Raw genomic sequence first — 24,844 nt, 5'->3', positions numbered from 1 at the left:
CCTTTTGTGGTTTTTGCACTCAAAAGGGGGCAGCTCGAATGCTGCTGGACTCGGAGCAGCTACCCCGAGCAGCTCAAGGACAACGTGTGCTCACTTGGGGGTGGTGGTGGTGGGGGGGCACCATTCAGGCCCCTACACATCCTCATGAAGACTGTGGAGGCCTCCAGGTAGAGGGGATTGTGTATTTTTCATGTTGAAAGTTAAATTGTGTTTGTTTCAACTGTCATTATGAGTCGGGATTCCCTCCTAAAAATGAAGCTTTATGTACTTCCTGTTTGTTAAACTTCTATTTGTTATGAATATGCAGACTTAAAACCATTAACAAAAAATGGAGTACTATTAAATAAGAGCTTGTCTAAATGTAAAATGTAAACATGTAAATAAAGTAAAGAATTCCCGTCATACATGGTATATTTTTGGCTGAAAATGTGACCCATGCGTATCTTCATGAATGAAGTCACGTGACCAAACACGATGACGTGATACAAGAGAAAGGAATCAACAACAAGCAAAGCAAGCTAGCTGGCGGTTCTTTTTTTTTTTTTGTAGTGAGAGCGCTTCTTGTCAAAGTCTCTTCCAAAAACACTAAACTGTACCTCTCGTATTTTCGCGTAGCTTCGAGAAGAAGTCACTGAGTGCTACAAGTTGAAGAAAACGTCACTCCCGAGTCAGGTGGGCTCGGTGTTGTTGTGCTGACTGTGCATATGCCTTCCCTTTCGGCTTCTTTTGACAGTCTGACCCGCTGTTAGCCTCCCGGATTAGCCACCTAGCTTGGGCAGCGCGTGACGCTAGCGCGACTGTGGCGTGACTAGACCTTTTCAGTGTAAGAGCTTCTGCGCACCTTTAGTATAACAGCGCTTTTTATTTGAAGGGACATAGCGGAAGTGTGGTGTGTCTGTGGCTGTGAAACGACAACAAAGGTTTTCCCCACTGCAACTGAGACGGAAGCTAATCTTTTGTACACAATTTAACTGATTTCAATAGCAGTACGATTTTAGTCTCTGTCGCGTTAATTTTTGTAGGAGGCTGCTGTGAAGTAGCGTGGAATTCCTTTATTTCTCTCTTCCTTTTTTAAGCGGCTTGTTTATTAGTAGGCGGGGAGTTGTTTGACACTTACTTTGACGCGTAAAGGGGCTAAAGGGAAGGGGGGTGGACAGAGTCGCGGAATGTCCAAAGTGTCCAAATAGGGCTGCATGTCGGCGTCCGCAAGCGTCTATTGTCAACTCATGCGAACCTGCTGCTTCATCACCTCGCCGTCAAAAAGGGGAGCAAAGAGCGATCGAACCGAGAAGGCTGAGGATTGACCGTCACAACAGCAGCAGAAGCAGCAGCCAGGTTGGTCGCCTCATTCTCTCATGTCATCCCCATCGAACCCTTAAATCGAACCCCCCCATCCTAAATCCATTCATTATTGTTTTCTCCTCATTATATCCAACCTGACCCCCCCCCCCCACACACACACACACACAACCGCCACCCCCACGCTACCGAAACGCCAATTCATTGAACACCATCGCTTCGCAATTGGAACAATAGCCAAAACGTCTTTTGTTTTAACAGCGTTATGCTGAATCATCACAATAGCACCCTAAATATAGCATCATCGATGTTTATCTCCAAGCCTCCGAGGTGGGTCGAGATGCGGGGTTGATAGCAAACCAACCATGAGCATCAGCATGCATTTATCATAATGCCTCTTTGTTGTCTTTATAGCTGTGCTCAGCCGGGGTGTGAGTGCATTCATACCTGAGTGCTTATAGCTGTCAAATAGCGTTTAAAATGCACGCTAAGCAATATATCACGATGGTATAATGGAGTTCTGCAACGCGTGGCTGTCATATCTGGGTCATGTGCATTTATTATTGGAACGTATGGGAAGTTAAAAAGCATGATGATGTCTTGAGGATATAATGGGACAATAATAAAGTCTGGGAAGCATAGGAATGTTGGGGAATTGAGTCCGAATATAACATGGGATATCTTTTTCCTGACTTGATTTTGGAAACTTGTATTCAGAACTAGAAAAATCATGTTTTCAGTGTTGGTGACTTTTTTTGTCTCTCCAGGTCTTATGTGTGTGTGTGTGTGTGTGTGTGGGAGTGATAGGAAGAAAAGCTCTTGGGAGGGAGTGTCTCCTTCCTCTTTTTTTCCTTCTCATATTCAGATCAATACAGTCATTGTGATTTGACTAGCTATTAGAAAGTAGTACTACTGGGAGAAACTGTAAGTCTAAAGTTGTAATATTACAGTAAAAGAAGTCATAATATTACACAAAATATACAGTACCTATGGATTTTATAACAGAAAGGAGTATTTAAAGAAAAAAATATATATATAGAAGAATAACATCCAGAACCATGAAGTATGTCCAAATATAGTTGGAATAAATTATACTTTTATGAGAATATTTGTTATAAAAAAACACAATATAAAAAAAGTTTTAATTCCATAAATACCATGAAGTATGTCCAAATATAGTTGAAATAAATTATACTTTTATGAGAATATTTGTTATAAAAAAATAAAACAAAATATTCAAAAAAGGTTTTAATTCCATAAATACCACGAAGTATGTCCAAACATAGTTGAAATAAATTATACATTTATGAGAATATTTGTTATAAAAAATAAAACAAAATATTAAAAAAAAGTTTTAATTTCATAAATACCACAAAGTATGTCCAAATATAGTTGGAATAAATTATACTTTTATGAGAATATTTGTTATAAAAAATAAAACATAATATAAAAAAAGTTTTAATTCCATAAATACCATGAAGTATGTCCAAATATAGTTAGAATAAATTATACTTTTATGAGAATATCTGTTATAAAAAACTAAAACATAATATTAAAAAAAAAGTTTTAATTCTGTAAATACCATGAAGTATGTCCAAATATAGTTGGAATAATATACTAATAATAATATACTTTTATGAAAATATTTTTCATTTAAAAAACAATATAAAAAAAGTTTTAATTCCATAAATACCATGAAGTATCTCCCAATATAGTTGAATTAAATCATACTTTTATGAGAATATTTGTCATTAAAAAAAAAACAACAACATAATATTCAAAAGAAAGTTTTCATTTTATCATCAGAAGTCATGATGCAATTTTATTCCTGTAAAATTATTAGAAGAAACCAGTAATACTATGAGAGGGAAAAAAAGTTTTTTTTAAGAAAATATATTACAATAACAACATAAACTTGAGTGTTTTTGATCCAAAATAATGAAATAGTTTGTGGAGCCAAAATTGCGCAAGCATCATCAAATTATATATAAAAAAAATATATAAAAATAATTAAAAATATAAAAAATAAAAATATTATTGTCTCGAGCACAACTTTTTTTCTCCTTTTTAAAAAAAAAAATGTTATTCCAAATACAGTCGAAGATTTGACACGATTTACCAGTCTATTTCTCTTATTTTGATTTGGCAGATGCTCTTGTTCCCCCCCCACCAGTGGCATGATGAAATTTTCCGCCCATTAGCCTGCATGGAGGGCAGGTAATGAATTATCCGCGGAGAATCCCGGCGCCGTTTTTTTTTTTTTTTTTAAAGTCACCTTGGAAACTGTTGAGCATTTATAGGCAGATAGAAGTTTCCCCCTTTCTTGCTCGCCTAGCCAACTTATTTCATCATCGTCCTTGCGCTCGTGTGTGTGTGTGTGTGTGTGTGTTGCATTTAAATGTGTTTAGAAGGCAGGTGCTCGGCTTTGCAATAAAGCCCCGTCGCTGCCTTTCCTGTGCAGGTAACAAGAATAGATGAGGAACCCGTGTAAGAGCTTGCTGCGGCTGCCGGAGGTGTGCTGTTGCCGGCAGGTAGCGGTGGACATCAGCGCTGAGATTTATTACCTCTTACAATTGAGGTGTTAAGGCGAAAATAAGGGTGGGATACTGCATACGCGGCTTTAGAATTTTATGTACGGTTGACGAAACACAAAGCAAGACTTGTGGCCCCACAACACCTCAGTATGGCCGACACAGTACTGCGCCCGGGGACTAGTTTACGCCTATTCAGGACAATTAATAGCCTCCAGAAAGGAACACAAACATGGGATTTGTCCACAAAAGTGCTGCTTAAGCTTCACGGGAGAAATGCCTGGAAGCAAACGGAGAGCAAGATCAATATATATATATATATTTTTTTTCTTCCCCGGCTCCCTCGTTCCTTCCAACAGGGCGGGATTGTTGGTGATGAAACCTCTTGCAAGTGTGATTGCTAAGCGTTGCGATATGCCCGCTGCTGATACTTTCAACTCCATAGAGCGGCAAGTGTGTTTGATGACTCTCTGCTTGGAACTTAAATGAGATTTGGCATGTTCATTAGTGCCCTCCGTGTGTTTTCAGAAGGAATGGAAGAAAATATGGAGTCGGTCGTCGCTTTGCAGCTTGAACCCAAAAGACTGCAAAGACCTGCAAAAGTTTTTCTTCATCCAGATCAGAGGTCTCCAAAGTGCAATCCAGGCACCTTCTATGACCCATGGTACATTCTAAAAACATGATTTACCAAGAAAACTTAAAAAAACAAAACAATACCAGCAAAATTGTAGCAATGGCATGTACTCATACGCCGCAGCATGCCATAACAATCCCCATATATTATGGAATGACACAGGGAGGAAACGGTTTGGCGTTTATTATAAGGATGTCCAAAGGAAAATATGGAAAAATCAGCAGAAATTGTCAAAATATTAAGAAAAAAGTTGCAATCTAAGACAAATTTTTACAAGAATAATGTCATATTATCCACCAGTCCACCTTGCCCAAAGACAACTGGGATAGGCTCCAGCATACCCCCACGACCCTAGTGAGGGTAAGCTGCATAGAAAATGTATGGATGTAATATTATAAAACAATTATGTCATTTTAATAGCATATGTTGAAATATTGCATTTTTTTATTACATGTTGAAATAGTTTGGAGGAAAAAACACCAGAAGTGAAAAAACTTTATGCGAATAAAGTAAAAATATTAAGAAAGTCATATTTGAGCAAGAAAAATAAATGTAAATGAAGAAAAATACCATTGTTTTAGTCACGTGGAGTTGAAATATGAAATAATATATTGTTGTTTTTAAAGTCGCGATCTCAAATTAGGTGATGATTTACCAAGAAAATAAAAACAAAAATCCTAATACCAGCAAAAATTCAAAAATCAACACAAATGTTACATATTTTGACATATTACAGCAAAATATGTCAAATAGATTTTGATTTACTCGCCTTCGGCATGTTGTCAGCTGTCTCCGGGCGAGAGGCGGGGTACACCCTGGACTGGAGTGCAATATTTTCATAGTTATGGCCTAGAAAACCCATTTACGAACATTATTAGAGCCCTCCAGACATGAAATAACAGCCCTATAGTCGATTTACATTTGTATTATCTTTCAAACTTTCAAACTCGGGTCTTTCAGCTGTGTGGCCTGCGCACTAACCACTTGGTCGTCGCCGAGACATTAAAGTCAAAATATCATGAGAATAAATAAAGACATACTACTATAAGGAAAAAAAATTACAAGAAGAAAGTTGAAAAACAATATTTGTAAAATTGAATTATTATGTTTATTTTTGAACGGTGCATGGGGTCGAGTGGTTAGGGTGCCGACCTCACAGCTAGGAGACTTGAGTTCAGTCCCACTCTCGGCCATCTTTGTGTGGAGTTTGCATGTTCTCCCCGTGCATGCGTGGGTTTTCTCCGGGTACTCCGGTTTCCTCCCACATTCCAAAAACATGCTAGGTTAATTAACGACTCCAAATTGTCCATAGGTATGAATGTGAGTGTGAATGGTTGTTTGTCTATATGTGCCCTGTGATTGGCTGGCCACCAATCCAGGGTGTAACCCTGCCTCTCGCACGAAGACAGCTGGGATAGGCTCCAGCATACCCATGACCCTTGTGAGGATAAGCGGTAGAAAATGAATGAATGAATGAATGAATGAATGTGCACTTGGGGGAGGGGGGGTGTACAACAATTAATCTCGCACACAATAAAACTAAAATAAAGTAAAATTATTCCAACAACATGCATGCTAGGTTAATTGGTGACTCCATATTGTCCATAGGTATGAATGTGAGTGTGAATGGTTGTTTGTCTATATGTGCCCTGTGATTGGCTGGCCACCAGTCCAGGGTGTACCCCGCCTCTCGCCCCAAAACAGCTGGGATAGGCTCCAGCAGCCATGCAACCCTCGTGAGGATAAGCGGTAGAAAATGAATGAATTAATGTAACTTAAACCGAGCGGTTAGCGCGCAGGTCTCACAACTAGGAGACCCAAGTTCAATTCCACCCTCGGCCATCTCTGGGTTTTCTCCGGGTACTCCGGTTTCCTACCACATTCCAAAAACATGCTAGGTTAATTAGCGACTCCAAATTGTCCATAGGTATGAATGTGAGTGTGAATGGTTGTTTGTCTATATGTGCCTTGTGATTGGCTGGCGACCAGTCCAAAAACAGCTGGGATAGGCTCCAGCAACCCTGCGACCCTTGTGAGGATAAGCGGTAAAAAAAACCCTTAGTTTTAGCTACACGTACTCTCCACTCCACTTCGCCACTCTGGTCTGTAAGGACAACAAGGTCCACTAGAGACCAATCTGCATTTTTCAAACCTGACCTGCGTTATCTTCCAATGTTTATTAACGCATATCACTCTCACTGATGAGTTCCTTGCGTTGTTTCCCGTCTATTAATTAACTCGTGTCCACCGTCCGTGGAGATGAGCCGGCCCTTTTTTTGGCAAAACATGGCTGTTGTGATGGAGTGGATATGTAAATGATATTCTAAGGAGGTTAAAGATAGTGAGACCTTGTTCTAAGATAAGAAGTGTATAACCCACATAGGAAAGGAGCTCAGGCGGATCGTTGAGTGCCTTAAGCTCCGTGGGCTCCCGCGTTAAAATATGCAGGTGCCGGAGACGGAAAAGTGTCTTTCATGTCAGTCGCCACTAATCATTTGCAGCCTCCGTGTTTTCCGAGATTCCGCTTTTATTTGGAATTTGAACCAATATACCAGCATGTGTGTGTGTGTACAGCAGTGGTGGGGTTTCTGTGCCATGCTAAAGAAAGAATAACAAAACTCCTCTGTGGGTGGAACAGGCCCTGCGGGACTCCTCTTCTTTGATATTATATTTATTCTTCTGCTTTAACTCTTACATGAACGAGTGACTGGACCATATACTTTTTCATAAGTGGATCAAAAATGACCCATACTAGAATCAATGCGTTTTTATGCCAATTTTGCCATTTTGGTTAGGAATAATCACTTTTATGATATTTAGTATTATATTTAGGAGTTGATAAGAATCAAAGGTTCCTATTGGATTCCATAGAAAATGCATGCAAAATATTTGTATTCATATATGAGCATTAAAAAGGTGGCAATTTTAGATAAAGAATTAGAGAATAAACTTAAATGAGAAAACAATAATGCCATTTTAGTCACGTGGAGTTGAAATATGAAATAATATGTTGTTGTTTTTAAAGTCGCGATCTCAAATTAAGTAATAAATTGGTGATGATATTATGGGGAAGAAAGTCGGAAAATTCACAAGAATAAAGTTGTAATGGTTTGAAAATGAAAAAAAACAACAACAGCAGAAACAGAAAAAACACAAAGGTAGGGTAGTAACACAAAAACAAAAAATTCTTAAAATGTATAAAAGGTCAAATTAAAAATGTGAATGGCGTGATATCAAAAACATGTTTTTGAGGAATACCTGGAATATGAAATGATGAAAAAATTTAATTACAAAGATATTTCAAGAAAACAACCTGACCGGGTCATTTTTGACCCACTTATGGAAGGTTAGGATAGTAATACAAAAACAAAAATTTCTTAAAATGTTTCAAAGTTAAGTTAAAAATGTGAATGGCATGATATCAAAAACCTGTTTTTTGAGGAATACCTGGAATATGAAATGACAAAAAAATTTTCATTATGAAGATATTTCAAGAAAACAACCTGACCGGGTCATTTTTGACCCACTTATGGAAGGTTGGGCTAATAACACAAAAACTAAAATTTTTTAAAATGCACAAAAATGAAGTTAAAAATGTGAATGGCATGATATCAAAAACCTGTTTTTGAGGAATACCTTGAATATGAAATGATAAAAAAATTTTATTACAAAGATATTTCAAGAAAACAACCTGACCGGGTAATTTTTGACCCACTTATGGAAGGTTGGAGTAGTAACACAAAAACTAAAATTTCTTAAAATGTATGAAAGTTAAGTTAAAAATGTGAATGGTATGATAGCAAAAACATGTTTTTTTTTTAGGAATACCTGGAATATGAAATGATAAAAAATTTTCATTACAAAGATATTTCAAGAAAACAACCTGACCGGGTCATTTTTGACCCACTTATGGAAGGTTAGGATAGTAATACAAAAACAAAAATTTCTTAAAATGTTTCAAAGTTAAGTTAAAAATGTGAATGGCATGATATCAAAAACCTGTTTTTTGAGGAATACCTTGTATAAAAAATTTTCATGACAAAGATATTTCAAGAAAACAACCTGACCGGGTCATTTTTTAAGGGTTAAGTTCACACTGAAAAAACATTAGAGGAAATTAAAGAGGATGCGCTGCCACACATTAGGAAGGTTTGAGCTCCAATTCTTGGTGTACTGAATATGTGTTTTATTGGTTCAAATTGCACTCTGGAGAGAGAGCGAGAGGGGGACGGCGGGGGGTGTGGCCTGATTTATTTCTTTATATATTTATTTAACAGCAAGTCACAGACTGTGAGACCGCATCGCCGGTAGGCACACCTCATCAGTCACTCACCATGATGAGAGCTGAGTGGTGGCAGTGGTATTATTATTAGAGATGAGATGTCTTTTCTCACTTTTCCAATAATGATGACATCAACGCGCCTTTGGAAAACAATCATACGCATCAGAACATCAAACATCAGAAGACGCTCATGCTATAACAATCCCCAGATATTATGGAAACACGTCATAAAGCAGCGTGTGATGAAATGACACAGGGAGGAAACTGGGGTTTATTATAAGAGTGCCCAAAGGAAAATATGGAAAAATCAGCAAAAATTGTCAAAATATGAAGAAAAAGTTGCAATCTAAGACAAATTTTACAAGAATAATGTAATATTATATAATATTTTGAGCAAGAAAAAGGTGGCAATTTTACGAGAATAAACTTAAATGAGAAAACAATAATGCCATGTACGTATAACAGTCCAGGGTGTACCCCGCCTCTTGCCCAAAGACAGCTGGGATAGGCTCCAGCATACCCCCACGACTCTAGTGAGTGTAACCTGCATAGAAAATGTATGGATGTAATATTATAAAACAATTACATCATTTTAATAGCATGTGTTGAAATATTGCATTTTTTTTTATTACATGTTGAAATAGTTTGGGGAAAAAAAACTTACAGAATAAAGTCAAAATATTAAGAAAGTCATATTTGACCAAGAAAAGGGTGGCAATTTTACGAAATTAATCATTTTAGTCACGTGGAGTTGAAATATGAAATATTATGTTGTTGTTTTTAAAGTCGCGATCTCAAATTAGGTGAGGATTTACCAAGAAACGAAAAAAAAAATCCCAATTCCAGCAAAAATTTGAAAAAATCAGCAGCAATTTTACATATTTTAACATATTAGAGCAAAGTATGTCCAATAGATTTAGATTTACTCACTCTTGGCATGTTCTACAAATATAATTATAATTAGAATATAAGAAAAATAATTAAGAAAAACAACAGGGAAATGGAAAAAAGAGTCATAAATTTTATACCCCTTTTTATACCCCTATCCCTATTACCCTAGTGAGGGTAAGCTGCATAGAAAATGTTAAACATATTAACAGCATATGTTGAAATATTGCATTTTTTTATTACATGTTTAAATAATTTTAGAAAATATTTGTATTCATATTTAAGCAAGAAAAAGGTGGCAATTTTACGAGAATAAACTAAAACAATAATGCCATTTTAATCACGCGGAGTTGAAATATGAAATAATATGTTGTTGTTTTTAAAGTCGCGATCTCAAATTAGGTTGGGAATAAATTGTGGATGATATTATGAGAATAAGATTGACAAAAATAAAGTTGGAATAGTTTGAAAATGGAAAAACAACAACAACAGAAACAGAAAAACAGCTGTAATTTTACGAAAATAAAGTCAAAATATTGGGAGGAAAAAAGTAAAAATTACATTTTATGATAAACTTGCAATATTATGAAGAAAAATGTCATTTTAGTATAAGAAAAAAGAAGAAAAAACTAATACTAATAGTGTTTTCACCGATATGACAAAGTTTTTCCTTGAAGCATAACATCTTAGCATGCATCCAAGTGGCCCTTGCACCATTTCATTTTTTTCCAAAAAGTGTGGATATGCCATGTTTATTCATAAACCGTCATCAGTTTCAAACAATTATCACCCCATTTGAAAATGTAAAGGCCCCCGGTGAGTATGCGTGTCCCTGGAGATTGTTTATGCGCACCAAAGGTCCTGCTCCACTTTTGAGCGAGGTGGTTCTGGAATGGTCTCACCTGAGCTTACTATTAAAACATCTGCAACAAGGTTTTATGGTTTTCTATCCAAGCTATGAGAATGTAAATACAGCTATATTCATGATAAGATCTACTACTTTCCTGCTGGGTGCTTTGATTTCACATAGCAACATAAACGAGTACACCGCTACACCTAGCATAAAAAATACAAAAAAACAGCGGTGGCGACGGCTTCAATATGTAGTATTACCTTTTGGCTAGCGGTATGAGGCATTGTGAGTGAGTGTGTGGTGAAGCTAGTTGCTAGCCAGCTAGTAGCTAGCCGATGTGGTGTAGCGTGGTGTCACTACGCTAGCAACATAATGTAAAATGGTAATAACAAAAATAATAACAATATTGATGTAGCTGGGTTGATATTCATTATTTGTATGGCCGTGTTGGCGCTTTTTTGAGTTTTTTTTCTTAGCTGCCTTTTTTATCTGTTTGTATATCTTTAGAAAGCACAGAAAAGAGCAAGATTGTGGATGATGGCCTACATTTTTATAAAAAAGTTGACTTTTCTTTTAAAAAAAAAAAGGCTTTGGAAAGATGAATGAATTGGGGGGGAAGGGGGTAGCAGGTGTGGCTCGACCCCCCGCACCCCCCAGGAGGGACAGGAAGACAGAAAAGCAACGGACCTCAGTGGCCAAATTGGCTTGTGGCTTTCAGTGGGTTTTAATTTGCGGACCCTTTGGCTAAGTGATTGATTAATCATCAATTAATCGATTAATTGTTGCAGCAAGTTAGGATTAGGATATTGATAGTTGAACTTGCTTTACTTCAAAATAGTCTGTGTAGTTATAAATGTTTTATAATGGCAAAGATGATTTAAAGCAACAGCAACTCAATTATTTCCTGAAGCATATTGTTTGTTTTTTTTGATTGCTTGAACCTCAGACGCAGGAAAATCTTGGCTCCAGCGAGGAAGAATTATTTCACTTCCAATTACATGAAAAAGCATTGAACGGTTCTGGTTCAGTCTACGCAGGTCTAAGGTCACTACAACTCACGTTTTGCTACGTTTGCAAGCAGCGCAACGCAGCATAGCGCCGCTTCTGGGTGTTTTTGCCAGCGAGTGGGCTGCCTGCAACCCCTCACTTCCTCTGCCAGTGCAAAGACCCAAGTATCCCGCGAGTTGTAACTCCCTCTTGTTTAATCCAGTCCTCCAGGCATGTACGGAGGAGGGCCCAGTGAAGTCTCTTCTCTTGCTTGTACCAACACAGCCGACTTCCACGGTAAATAGCAGCTGCTCAGATCGGGAAGGAAGGGGGAAAAAAAAAAATGGCGAAACATCGGCGGATGCAAACCAGTTGAAGTCGAGTCCCCTTAAATCAGCCTCACATTAACACTGACTGGAGAAGTCCCCTCAGGGTTTGATGAGTCATGTTTTCACTTTAAAAAGCCACATGACCTGCATACATATTCCAGACATGAATTTCCACATGATATGACCCATCACATGGTTGGAGGAGCTTTTTTTCTAAAATACTGGGTCAAGTTGTTGACTGCTTAGGACCCGTTATGATACAGTGATCAATATTGGTTGTCAATATTTATTGGTGGATCAGCCCGTCCACCGCTTGTATCTTAGTCAACACTCAAAACTTCTCAAAAATCTACATATTTCGTCAAAAAACAACACAACCATCTCATGTTTAGTTCATGAAAAATAGTGGCTAATATCTGTCAGTGATAAAGTACATAAATAACCAAAGATTTCATTCATGTGGAGTAATTTTGCCCCATAACTATAGCCTAATTTAGGGGTGTCCAAAACCAGTTGACAACTTTTAAATACACTTTATGGTTGCACGGTGGGCGAGTGGTTACCGCACTGGCCTCACAGCTAGGAAACCTGAGTTCAATTCCACCCTCGGCCATCTCTGTGTGGAGTTTGCATGTTCTCCCCGTGCATGCGTGGGTTTTCTCCGGGTACTCCGGTTTCCTCCCACATTCCAAAAACATGCTAGGTTAATTAGCGACTCCAAATTGTCCATAGGTATGAATGTGAGTGTGAATGGTTGTTGGTCTATATGTGCCCTGTGATTGGCTGGCCACCAGTCCAGTGGCCTCTTGGCCGAAAACAGCTGGGATAGGCTCCAGCACCCCATGCTACCCTTGTGAGGATAAGCGGTAGAAAATGAATGAATTAATATAACTTAAACCAGGCTGCACGGTGGACGAGTGGTTACCGCACTGGCCTCACAGCTAGGAAACCTGAGTTCAATTCCACCCTCGGCCATCTCTGTGTGGAGTTTGCATGTTCTCCCCGTGCATGCGTGGGTTTTCTCCGGGTACTCCGGTTTCCTCCCACATTCCAAAAACATGCTGGGTTAAATAGCGACTCCAAATTGTCCATAGGTATGAATGTGAGTGTGAATGGTTGTTTGTCTATATGTGCCCTGTGATTGGCTGGCCACCAGTCCAGTGGCCTCTTGGCCGAAAACAGCTGGGATAGGCTCCAGCACCCCATGCTACCCTTGTGAGGATAAGCGGTAGAAAATGAATGAATGAATATAACTTAAACCAGGCTGCACGGTGGATGAGTGGTTAGCGTGCAGGCCTCACAGCTAGGAAACCCGAGTTCAATTCCACCCTCGGCCATCTCTGGGTTTTCTCCGGGTACTCCGGTTTCCTCCCACATTCCAAAAACATGCTAGGTTAATTGGCGACTCCAAATTGTCCATAGGTATGAATGTGAGTGTGAATGGTTGTTTGTCTATATGGGCCCTGTGATTGGCTGGCCACCAGTCCAGGGTACACGCATGCATGGGGAGATACATGCAAACTCCACACAGAGAAATGACCGAGGGTGGAATTGAACCCTGTTCTCCTAGCTGTGAGGTCTGCGCACTAACCACTCCCCCGCCGTGCCGCCCCGGTTTCAATAATAGCAAACAAAATATTTTCATATTTTCATGTAGCAAAGAACGCTAAAGTCATCACACAGCAACTGATCAGATAATATCGGCTTTTGCAGGCCACATAAAATGTGGAAATGGAAAATTTTACCTTTGGGAGAAAAATGTATACTTTTTTGGACTAACAATAAGAATAATATTCAAGTGTATTTATAAATTTATTCACACAAAAAACAAACCTTGGTGATACTACTTTAATGAGATGATTTAGTTTTTTTCTCTACCCTGCCATTATGAATAGAATGGAACTACAACGGATATAATAGTTAGTTCCCCTTGGCAGAGTAAGAAGTAAATGTAGGCTACAGATTGCAGTGACCCAGTATTAGTGCTGATAAATGAGTCTAATCACAAGCAATGTGCAGTCTTTCCCCCTTGTGTGACATTATGCAGCAGGTGGCAATAATTCCCTGATTCCTGCCTTCATTTCAGAGGATAAACGGCACATATCAAGAGTTTCCTTGTTGCATGTTGTGGTGGAGTGCCTCTGATGGCCTACATCTGCCGTGCAGAGCAGTACCGGGGTGGGGGGCATTGCTTGCTTGACCGTCGCTTCTTGCGGTTTTCTAAGGCTTGGATTGGTCAAAGGTGTCTGCTTTGTGTTTCCCGTCTCACTTGCCTCTGATAGTTGAATGATTTCCCCTCTCTCTTTTTCTGTCATCCTTATTTCACGCTCTGAATAGTTAGGAGTTAATAGCTTCCCTTCTCTCTCCCAAGCCCACCTTTTCTCTCCGAACTTTATCCCAGTTTTGTCTTTGTTTCTTTCTTCTTCCGGAGCTGGTGTTCTTTTTGTTTTGCAGGTTTTGAATGACTATGCGGTGCTACCTCCGTTTTGTCAAGAAATAACGTAAATCCAAGTACAGTGGCATCTCGGTTAGCATTATCACCTTAAACTGTATTATGGAAAGCAGGAAGTGAACAAATGTAACCGTTACTGATTGTAAAAGTACCAGATGGAGGGGTAGGATTTAATAAGCTTTGCTTCTTCCTACTCCTTTTGGACATGTGGAACTGTGAACTGATTATGGGATGCATTCAATTGTAATCTGATGCATGTTCAAATGAAATTAAACCATTAATTACCATTACATCAAAGATTTAACACAAAATCTAGCCTCTGTTTACGTATGTTTTCCAGTTTGCATACAGTATGGCGTGCTTCTTATTGTAACGTAATGGTATTATATGTACTTTTAGAAAATAAAAACACTTTTTTTGTTTCTTTACTTTATTTGCGTTTTATTTAACCTATAATTAATCCATGTGATCGGGATCGGACGATTTGACTCCTGAATGATCGCTATCAGAATCTGGAACATAAAACCTTGAATTGATTTAATTTTTAAAGCATAACGAAACAGAATAGCATTATATGTACTTTTTGAAAGTAAAAACACTTTTTTTTTCTTTATTTGCGTTTTATTTAACCTATAATTAATCCATGTGATCGGGATCAGACAATTTGACTCTTGAATGATCGCTATCAGAATCTGGAACATAAAACCTTGAACTGATTTAATTTTTAAAGCATAACGAAACGTAATGGTATTATATGTACTTTTAGAAAATAAAAACACTTTTTTTGTTTCTTTACTTTATTTGCGTTTTATTTAACCTATAATTAATCCATGTGATCGGGATCGGACGATTTGACTCCTGAATGATAGCTATCAGAATATGGAACATAAAACCTTGATTGGAGCCCCCTCCCCACTTCACCCCCAACCAATATGAAATATTTTTACAGCGGTCCTCGTAAGAGTAAAGCTTCTGAAACCCAAAGGCAGGGAAATGGACAGGATATAAATTAATGACGCAAAGTGAAAGTAGTGATAAAAACATTTTTTTTTTGGGTCCTGGCAAAGTAAGGACCTTTTTTTAAAGTAGGCAAGTACAAATCGAGTGTTGATTCGCTGTCTTTGGATGCGGCGTTCTTTTCCATCAGCATGCTCCGCCGCTGTTTGCCTTTTTTATTCACTTCATTAGCGAGCTGCCGGCGCTGAGCGTTGAGATGCCGCTTTTCAAGAATCGATCATGACAAACCCAATTCCTACGTGCTTGTGTGGTTTTCGCTAATCTCGTCTGCGCGCGTGATTCCTTAACCGATATGTAGCGTGTCCGCAAAAAAGCCCCCCCCCGGCCACGTTTAGTATTCAGGGGGACAGGCTGCGTTGTAAAGTGGATGTGGAGGCAGGTTGCCGTTTTTTTTTGTTTGCTCTTTTGCGCCCAGATAATCCTGTTACACCGCTGTCAAGTGAGGATGGCTCTCCTTGCAGCCCCCCCGAGCCACCATGCGTGACACCTCCGGCGCCACAAATCCACCCCCGATTCCCCCTTCATTCCCCACCCCCTCCACTATCAGCCCACCGCCATTTTGAGACAGCTGTTGATGGAAGACCCTTGGATGTATCCTTGAGGATTCACCTCCTGAGCGTCTTTATCCCACCCCCACTTTAGACGGTGATAAATATTCATCGGGCGATGCAAAACACGCAGACGCTCAACAAAGGGTCCCCCCCACCCACCCGCCCCCCAAGCTAATGGTGTCCATCCTTGGCAGCCCCCCCCTGGAGAGATCCCGTGCCGGGCTTGAGATCATTAAAGCATGACACGGGCTCAAGGCCAGACCTATCATGTCACATCAGCATTTATCCCAGCAGAGTTCTGCCCCCCCCCGCCCCCCCTTGAGGTTCCACCTGAACCGGCGCTACCTTTTTGTGCGCTCGGTATACATTTTGGGGTGTCTTTTTAAAGGTTGGCAGGGCCGCCCTCGTCCCGTCAGTTCAACTTTGCAACTTCCTAATTGGCACTTTGGTTTCAGTCCTTGCTGAGATCAGTGCTTTCGCCCCCCCCACACAACCCCCACCCTCTGAATGTTCTTCTTCCCAAGCTCCTCCAAAATATGTCGACCGTGCGTTTTCCCACTATAGGCCGTCCGCGCGCTTTCTCCGCCTTCTGTATCGCATCCCCCTTTTTTTACCTGGGTGGCCGCACTCAGCGTTTTCTATTTCCTGTGGGTGTGATACGTCTCTCCTCTACAAGCAATCAGCCCTGATTTGTCAGCATTCTTCCAGGCGATTCATAAAAATTCAGCAAGCACCTACAAAAAAGGCGTCGCTATATCTGCACGACCCCTGGGCTCCGAGAGGTTGGCTCCGTGTCCTCGATTTTGACTGCAGTACTTGCACTCATTCTGTCTTTGCTTTTGGGGATTTTGCTTTGTTTTTGGCTTGACTGCACGACTTGTGGTTCTTGTCTGAGGCAGTGGTTCCAACGCCGGGTTTTGTGGTTGTATCCAGCATAAACCAGCGCCTCTGCTGGTGGCGGACATGGAGCCCATGAAGCCTGTTTTGATGGAATGGTTTCAACCACCACCTTATTCAAACAATCCTGCTCAAATTTTACACACGCGTGCTTGTCAGTACCCAAAAAGTGTGTACCAAATTCGGTGGCGATTCGGCAAAGCGCCCTAAAGTTACAGCGGGTGTTTAGTGTTGGGTGTTCAGTGAGCTGTATGAGGAATTTTAAGTCTCTTTTTAATCTGATTTATGGCATCGAACTTTGGTGTTGACTAACAATGTGATTGACATGTAGAAAAATATCTCGAAAAATAATCGCACAGGAAACACTGTAGGGGGGGTGCTGCAGTTACTCAAATACTGAATCATTTTTTACTATAATATCCATCCATCTAGCCATTATCCGGGTCCGGGTCGCAGGGGCAGCAGTCTCAGTAGGGAAGCCTCCATCATAGACTTCCCGCTCCCCAGCCACCTCCTCCAGGTCCACCAGGAGGACACTAAGGTGTTCCTAGGCCAGCTGTGAGACGGGTCTTAGGTCTGCCTCCAGGGCAAATATTTCTTCAATAGATATTTTTTTTAGGCTGCACGGCGTTCGAGTGGTTAGCGTGTAGGCCACGCAGCTAGGAGACCCAAGTTCAATTCCACTCTCGGCCATCTCTGTGTGGAGTTTGCACACATAATCAGTCGAAAATGAATGAATGTAACCTAAACCAAGCTGCACTGTGAACGAGTGGTTCGTGCGCAGGCCTCACAGCTTGGAGACCCGAGTTCAATTCCACTCTCATGCATGTTCTCCCCGTGCATGCGTGGGTTTTCTCCGGGTACTCCGGTTTCCTCCCACATTCCAAAAACATGCTAGGTTAATTAGCGACTCCAAATTGTCCATAGGTATGAATGTGAGTGTGAATGGTTGTTTGTCTATATGTGAACTGTGATTGGCTGGCCACCAGTCCAGAGTGTACCCCGCCTCTCGCTTGAAGACAGCTGGGATAGGCTCCAGCATACCCATGACCCTCGTGAGGATAAGCGGTAGAAAATGAATGAATGAATGCATGAATGTAACTTAAGCCAGGCTGCACCGCGGCCGAGTGGTTAGCGTGCAGGCCTCACATCGAAGAGACCCAAGTTCAATTCCACCCTCAGCCATCTCTGGGTTTTCTCCGGGTACTCCGGTTTCCTCCCACATTCCAAAAACATGCTAGGTTAATTGGCGACTCCAAATTGTCCATAGGTATGAATGTGAGTGTGAATGGTTGTTTGTCTATATGTTCCCTGTGATTGGCTGGCTGGCCACCAGTCCAGGGTGTACCTCGCCTCTCGCCTGAAGACAGCTGGGATAGGCTCCAGCATACCCATGACCCTTGTGAGAATAAGCGGTAGAAAATGAATGAATGAAATGCACTTGGGGGGGGCGTACAACAATGAATCTCGCGCACAATAAAACTAAAATAAAGTAAAATTATTTCAACAACACAACACCTCAAGAGGTGTCCAATTTGTTTCCCTTATAAATGATAATGTAGCAGAAATAAAAAAACTAATAATTTTACTGTACTAAAGTAAAAAAATCAGAGAAAAAAGTTCCTTGGTATATTGAAAAAAATACTTATTTGAAGTTGTAATATCAGGAGGAAAAAAATGGAATGGAATGGCCTTTATTGTCATTATACAAGATGTACAACGAGATTGGAGAGCTTCTCCTTTCAGTGCAGTAGTCGAGTTTAAAAAAAAAAGTATATAAAAGTAGAGTAAAAAAGACAATTTAACAAGATATCCAAAGTATACACATAGTATTGCATAGGAGCATATGCAGGAGCAGACATATTGCAGATATATTAATTTTAGTGCAATGATAAATGGGTCATAGTGCAAATAATGACTGGTGTATACAGATGAGTAAAGTCACATATGAGTGTATTGTATTGGGTTGTTAAATAAATAAATATGATTGAGGTAGTAACAGAGTAACAAATAATGATGATGTCATTTTTTTGGAAAACTAGGTTGCAGAAGAAGTTAGAATAATGCAAGAATAACATAAAAATATCATGGGAATAAAGTAATCGAGAACATTTATAAGAAGAAAGTAGTGGCAAAGTCGTATCCTTTTATTTTTCCCCTATGTGGCCGTCACTGGAAAACAGTCGGACACCCGTGATTTAGCGTCAGTCGGACTGACAGAATGAGTTTCAGAACAAGGAGAACAAAACGAGGTCCTCCTTGTCTGGCATTCGACTGAAGCAGCTGCGCTTTTGGACGGCGTCCGTCATTGCAGCCTGACCACTGTGATTGTAACCACTGAGCTCGACGTGTTCCAAAACCGGGCCGACCCACCGCGTCGTACCACACAGCTGCTCAACGTGCCAATCTCTCGGCATTCCAAAGACAAGGAAGCGGTTCGGTTTTTCCCGCGCTCGCCGCTGTATCCATTAGTCGGGTACTTTTCTATCTATTTGACTATTATCTGTGCTTCATCAGGCAGACCATTATCCCATTATGCTTTGCATCTGCGGTCCAAATGCTTACTGGAAATGAGTCACCACAAAGGGCCATTGAAAGATAGGTGTAGCTATCAGTCGTATTCATACTAGAGATGAAAGTCCTCCGCAGAATGTGAAAGGCTTTTTTTTTTTTTATGGGAAACATTTTTTATGAAGCATCAGGAATGCACGTCACATTCTGACCTCCTGTTATGTCCCCAGCCTGTGTGATCGTGTCGTATTCAGGTCATTTTTAACAAGCGTCTGTCTCTCCGTGTTTGGCTCCGCCGACCAGCCCACCTGTAGCACCCGCCCCTCCTTCCTTTTCTTTTGTTGCCATGGAAATAGCCGGCCAGTCTTGGTGCACTTGACTGCAATTTTTTTTTTATGTCCTTCACTTCGCTGAGGTGGTGCACACACGTCATACCTGCACGCCGTGACTAACACACATGCATCTCCGAATGCGGTCTCTTTGGGGAATCCTTGTTGTTTTTGATGCTGGAAGAATTAAAAAAAAAAAAAAAAAAATTGCTAAGACCACCTCCGCCCCAACCCCTCGCCCACCCAACTTGACATGCATTTGTTTGTGTGCTTAGTGCAAACATGCCACTGGGCTGTGTAAAATCAGCTTACAGAGGCAATGTGCTAGCTTGGCTCACCGCGGTGGGCGCCTGTGTTGCTGACACAGCATTTACCGTGTGCGGCGTAAAGCACCTAGGGACACACATCTGTGAATGTGTGTGTGTGTATTTAACTTGGATCCCAGCAAAGACGGCGGTGGCAGATACCCCAAAAAAAACTGCAACTTTTATTCCTAGCTAAGCCCCTCCCCTTCTTTTTTATTGATTGATGGGATTATCATTTACACACTGGTTATCTCATAGCAGTACATAAAAACCGTGTCCCTTGTGTGGAGGTTCTTCTTCAGTACAACGGCGTGTCTTTTATTCATCCCCGGGCCATCCTTGTCGTCCCAGACAGCCTGCACTCTGGAAAAGTGGGTTTTGTTTCCAGGAATTATTGAAACTAAAAGTTCCTGAAGGTTTGAAGGGGTTGGTTGTCTTGAGCTTCCACCGTGGAGGACGTGCGGATGCTGAATTTGTTTGGACTTTGACGCCGCGTCTCGCTAGCACATTAGCACACAATGTTATTGTGGGCTCCATCTGGGTGCTGATGGATAGAAAGGCTGGAGTGAAGCCCGGATTTAAGATACTTGTTAATATCAGTGTTTTTTGCTTTGATATCAATATTGGATTGGGACACCCCTCAGCTTTGTAATTAACTCCCAAGGCAGGAGCTGCGTTTGAAGTACGAACATGACGAACATGCATTGTTATCCCCATTAACTTAATTCATGCACTCAATTCAAGGAACGACCAAGTTGAACCGACACAGAGACATAAACAAGGGGCATTTTGTTTGTTTTGGGGGTTTTGGGACCCCCTCAGCTTTGTAATTAACTCCCAAGGCAGGAGCTGCGTTTGAAGTACGAACATGACGAACATGCATTGTTATCCCCATTAACTTAATTCATGCACTCGATTCACGGAACGACCAAGTTGAACTGACACAGAGACATAAACAAGGGACATTTTGTTGGTTTTGGGGGTTTTGGGACCCCCTCAGCTTTGTAATTAACTCCCAAAACAGGAAGGCAGGAGCTGCATTTGAAGTACGAACATGACGAACATGCATTGTTATCAACATTAACTAAATTCATGCACTTGATTCAAGGAATGACCAAGTTGAACTGACACAAAGTCATAAACAAAGGCACATTTTGTTGGTTTTGGGGGTTTTGGGCCCCCCTCAGCTTTGTAATTTACTCCCAAAACAGGAAGGCAGGAGCTGCATTTCAAGTACGAACATGACGAACATGCATTGTTATCCCCATTAACTTAATTCATGCACTCGATTCAAGGAACGACCAAGTTGAACTGACACAGAGACATAAACAAGGCACATTTTGTTGGTTTTGGGAGTTTTGGGGGTTTTGGGACCCCTTCAGCTTTGTAATTAACTCCCAAGGCAGGAAGGCAGGAGCTGCATTTGAAGTACGAACATGACGAACATGCATTGTTATCCCCATTAACTTAATTCATGCACTCGATTCAAGGAACGACCAAGTTGAACTGACACATAGACATAAACAAGGGACATTTTGTTGGTTTTGGGACCCCCTCAGCTTTGTAATTAACTCCCAAAACAGGAAGGCAGGAGCTGCATTTGAAGTACGAACATGACGAACATGCATTGTTATCAACATTAACTTAATTCATGCACTTGATTCAAGGAACGACCAAGTTGAACTGACACAGAGACATAAACAAGGGACATTTTGTTGGTTTTGGGACCCCCTCAGCTTTGTAATTAACTCCCAAAACAGGAAGGCAGGAGCTGCATTTCAAGTACAAACATGACGAACATGCATTGTTATCAACATTAACTTAATTCATGCTCTAGATTCAAGGAACGACCAAGTTGAACTGACACAGAGTCATAAACAAAGGGACATTTTGTTGGTTTTGGGGGTTTTGGGACCCCCTCAGCTTTGTAATTAACTCCCAAGGCAGGAGCTGTATTTGAAGTATCATGATTCGTCAGTATCCAACAGCTTTCTTTACTTCCTTATACAAGGTTGTACCACTGCCCCGCAACACTTTCCCTCAGCCTCAATGCCCATTTCTTCAGGACGAACATGCATTGTTATCACCATTAACTTAATTCATGCACTCGATTCAAGGAACGACCAAGTTGAACTGACACAGAGACATAAACAAGGGACATTTTGTCGGTTTTGGGGGTTTTAGGACCCCCTCAGCTTTGTAATTAACTCCCAAGGCAGGAGCTGCATTTGAAGTATCATGAGTTTTGGGGGTTTTGGGACCCCCTCAACGGCGGAATTATATTGATATAAACAACATGTTGTGTTAAATTCCATAAGTGTCAAGTACCAAAAGCCCCACCCATGGAAGGATGTCCATAAAAGGAGTAACTTCTGGTAATGTTTAACCATATTATTTAAAACTTTTGAATAAACAAATGGAGCCCCTTCTTTCTCAAACTCGATAAATAAAGTGTTGATAACGTCTGTTACAACATTGGTTCTGTTGCTGCTGTGTTGTGCAAAATACTCCAGGTTTTCCTTTCTGCTTTCCCGTGCGTTACAACTGAGTGTGATGTTTGTTTCCACAGACCATCCAGCAGCACCGGTGGACGTGGCTCTCGTGGCATGACTACTCCAAACAAGGGAAACAAGGCCTTAAAGGTACAGTACATGTTCTCATGAGTATTTAGTCGGATATCACTGAGTACATGCACAAAAGTAATAATGTAATAAAAACAGCGGTACTAATAACGGGTCCATGTTCCTAGGTGAAGCGGGAGCCAGGAGAGAATGGCACCAGCCTGACAGACGACGAGCTGGTGAGCATGTCGGTACGGGAACTGAACCAGCACCTTCGGGGCCTGTCTAAGGAAGAGATCCTGCAGCTGAAGCAGCGGCGGCGCACGCTGAAGAACCGAGGCTACGCCGCCAGCTGCCGAGTGAAGCGTGTCACCCAGAAGGAGGAGCTGGAGAAGCAGAAGGCTCAGCTGCAACAGGAAGTGGACAAGCTGGCCACGGAGAACGCCAGCATGAAGGTGGAGCTGGACGCTCTGCGCTCAAAGTACGAGGCCCTGCAGAGCTTCGCCAGGACTGTGGCACGCAACCCCGTTGCCTCGGCGCGAGGGCCCATGGCCTCGGTTATCGGGCCCCTCATACCCGGTAAAGTGGCCGCCACCAGCGTCATCACCATCGTCAAATCCAAAACAGAGGCTAGGTCGTAGTAGCGGGAAGGCTTGACGCAGTCAGTGCATTGTAACGTTCCAGTGTCGATCCTCACATGCAAGACGGGAATATCGCTTTAGCCTTTGATTGGAGCAGCTATTGTTTATTTTAGGGACACTGAATCACAACTTTTTGTTTATTTTGGGGGTTTTGCGACCCCCTTTGTCGATTGAGCAATATCCACAAAAAGAAAGGGAAAACCACAAATTGCATTTGAAATACCGCAATTGTTATCATGCACTGACTTACTACTGATGACAAGGAAGCTGCAGATGTCTTTTTACAAAAATCCCAAATTTCCATATATATCAGGAATACAAGCGTGAATCCATGCTTTCCCAAATCTTAGCATCCATTTCTGCCCTGTGACAGCATTTAACACACTAGTCATAACCAATATGACCGGTAGATGCAATAATAATAATAATAATACGTGTATGCACTGAAAATACAAAAAAAAAAAATCAATATTTGTTGCAGATGGGATGCAACCCTTGAATGTTCTTACATTTGCTCATAGAGACACTATGATGGAGTTTAGTTTGAAAGATGCATTTTTAAAAAAAAAAAATTAATTACATGTCGACAGGGCCGTATTAAAAAAAAAAAAATCATCTTTCACAAGCTTTACTGTTTTAATCGTTAAGGTGTGAAAATCTTTGTCTAATGTTAACTTATTGCTTTTTGTTACCGGGTAGAATACATTCTGTTGTTTATAGAAATACAAGGGAGGGGGAAAAAAAACAAAAAAAAATTCTGTGAATTGTTTTTTTTTTTTTTTTTTTTTTATTTTGCAATTGTACCGAAAGTGGCTTACTATTGAAGTCTGATAGCTTTTTTCTAGTGACTCTAGGCGCGTACTGTGAGGTAGCGCGTGACGTGACGTGTTCAAGTGACAAAGTTGGCAGTGTCGTTCACTGTATAGATGTCAATGCTGTGCTATTTTTAAAATCAAGTCTGTAGAAGCTAAACTTAGGTGGTGTAAACAAGGTCAACTGTCGTCGTGGCATCTGTGATATCCTCCTCTTGCTTCTTCCGTGGTGTTAGTTACAAAAGGGATGCTGTCATTCGGGGGTGGGGGGTGGGGGTCCGCTGACGAAGGGAGGGGAAAACATGCTGCATTTTAGTCAATGATACAATTTTTTTTCGTCTCCCTCCCCTTCAAAAATATAAAATCATGCTGCTCTTAATTTTAAATTACGTCCGGCAATCCCTCGTTTATCACAGTTAATTGCTTCCAGACCCGAACAGTGATAAGTGAATTTCCTTGAATTTTTCTACATGGTGGAAAATTCAAATGAAACGATTCATTCATTCATTCATTTTCTACCGCTTATTTTCACGAGGGTCGCAGGGGGGTGCTGGAGCCTATCCCAGCTGTCTTCAGGCGAGAGGCGGGGTACACCCTTGACTGACTGGTGGCCAGCCAATCACAGGGCACATATAGACAAACAACCATTCACACTCACATTCATACCTATGGACAAAAAGTTTGAATGTGATAAAAACACATTTTCAGCAAATATGGATTTTTTTTATTATTACCACAAGTAAAAAAAAAAGAAAAAAGAGAAAAAGAAAAAAATGCTAATATTGCAAAAAAAAAAGTAAAGAAAAATTTTATGAGGAAAAAAATCTGAATATTCCAAGGATAATTTACATTGACACAACTAGTTAATTACAAACTACAATTACAAGTAACTTTATTCCTGCAAATTGTTTTTTCGGGCAAGAGGCGGGGTACACCCTTGACTGACTGGTGGCCAGCCAATCACA

General features: G+C 40.7%; 1 protein-coding gene across 5 annotated transcripts; it reads left to right on the top strand.

Annotated features, from left to right (window-relative positions):
* Positions 1–509: 509 nt before the first annotated feature.
* LOC131102949 (transcription factor MafG) lies at positions 510–23,801 on the top strand. Of its 5 annotated transcripts, none has more exons than XM_058048655.2 (4): positions 510–1,335; positions 4,362–4,494; positions 22,435–22,507; positions 22,615–23,801. In XM_058048655.2, exons 3-4 carry the CDS (start codon positions 22,472–22,474, stop codon positions 23,065–23,067), a joined length of 489 nt encoding a protein of 162 aa, XP_057904638.1. In that variant the 5' UTR covers positions 510–1,335; positions 4,362–4,494; positions 22,435–22,471; the 3' UTR covers positions 23,068–23,801. The 5 variants fall into 5 exon arrangements, with proteins under 5 accessions (XP_057904638.1, XP_057904637.1, XP_057904636.1 ...); XM_058048654.2 differs by having other exon boundaries at positions 4,359–4,494; XM_058048656.2 differs by having other exon boundaries at positions 515–672.
* The last annotated feature ends 1,043 nt before the right edge of the window (positions 23,802–24,844 follow it).

The sequence above is a fragment of the Doryrhamphus excisus genome, linkage group LG16 (assembly GCF_037039965.1).
Source record: "Doryrhamphus excisus strain RoL-2023G ecotype Guam linkage group LG16, RoL_Dexc_Guam_v1.1, whole genome shotgun sequence".
Taxonomy (NCBI): Eukaryota; Metazoa; Chordata; class Actinopteri; order Syngnathiformes; family Syngnathidae; genus Doryrhamphus; species Doryrhamphus excisus.
The sequence above is the reverse complement of the archived record's forward strand: the minus strand, read 5'-3'. Positions and strand labels throughout refer to the sequence as shown.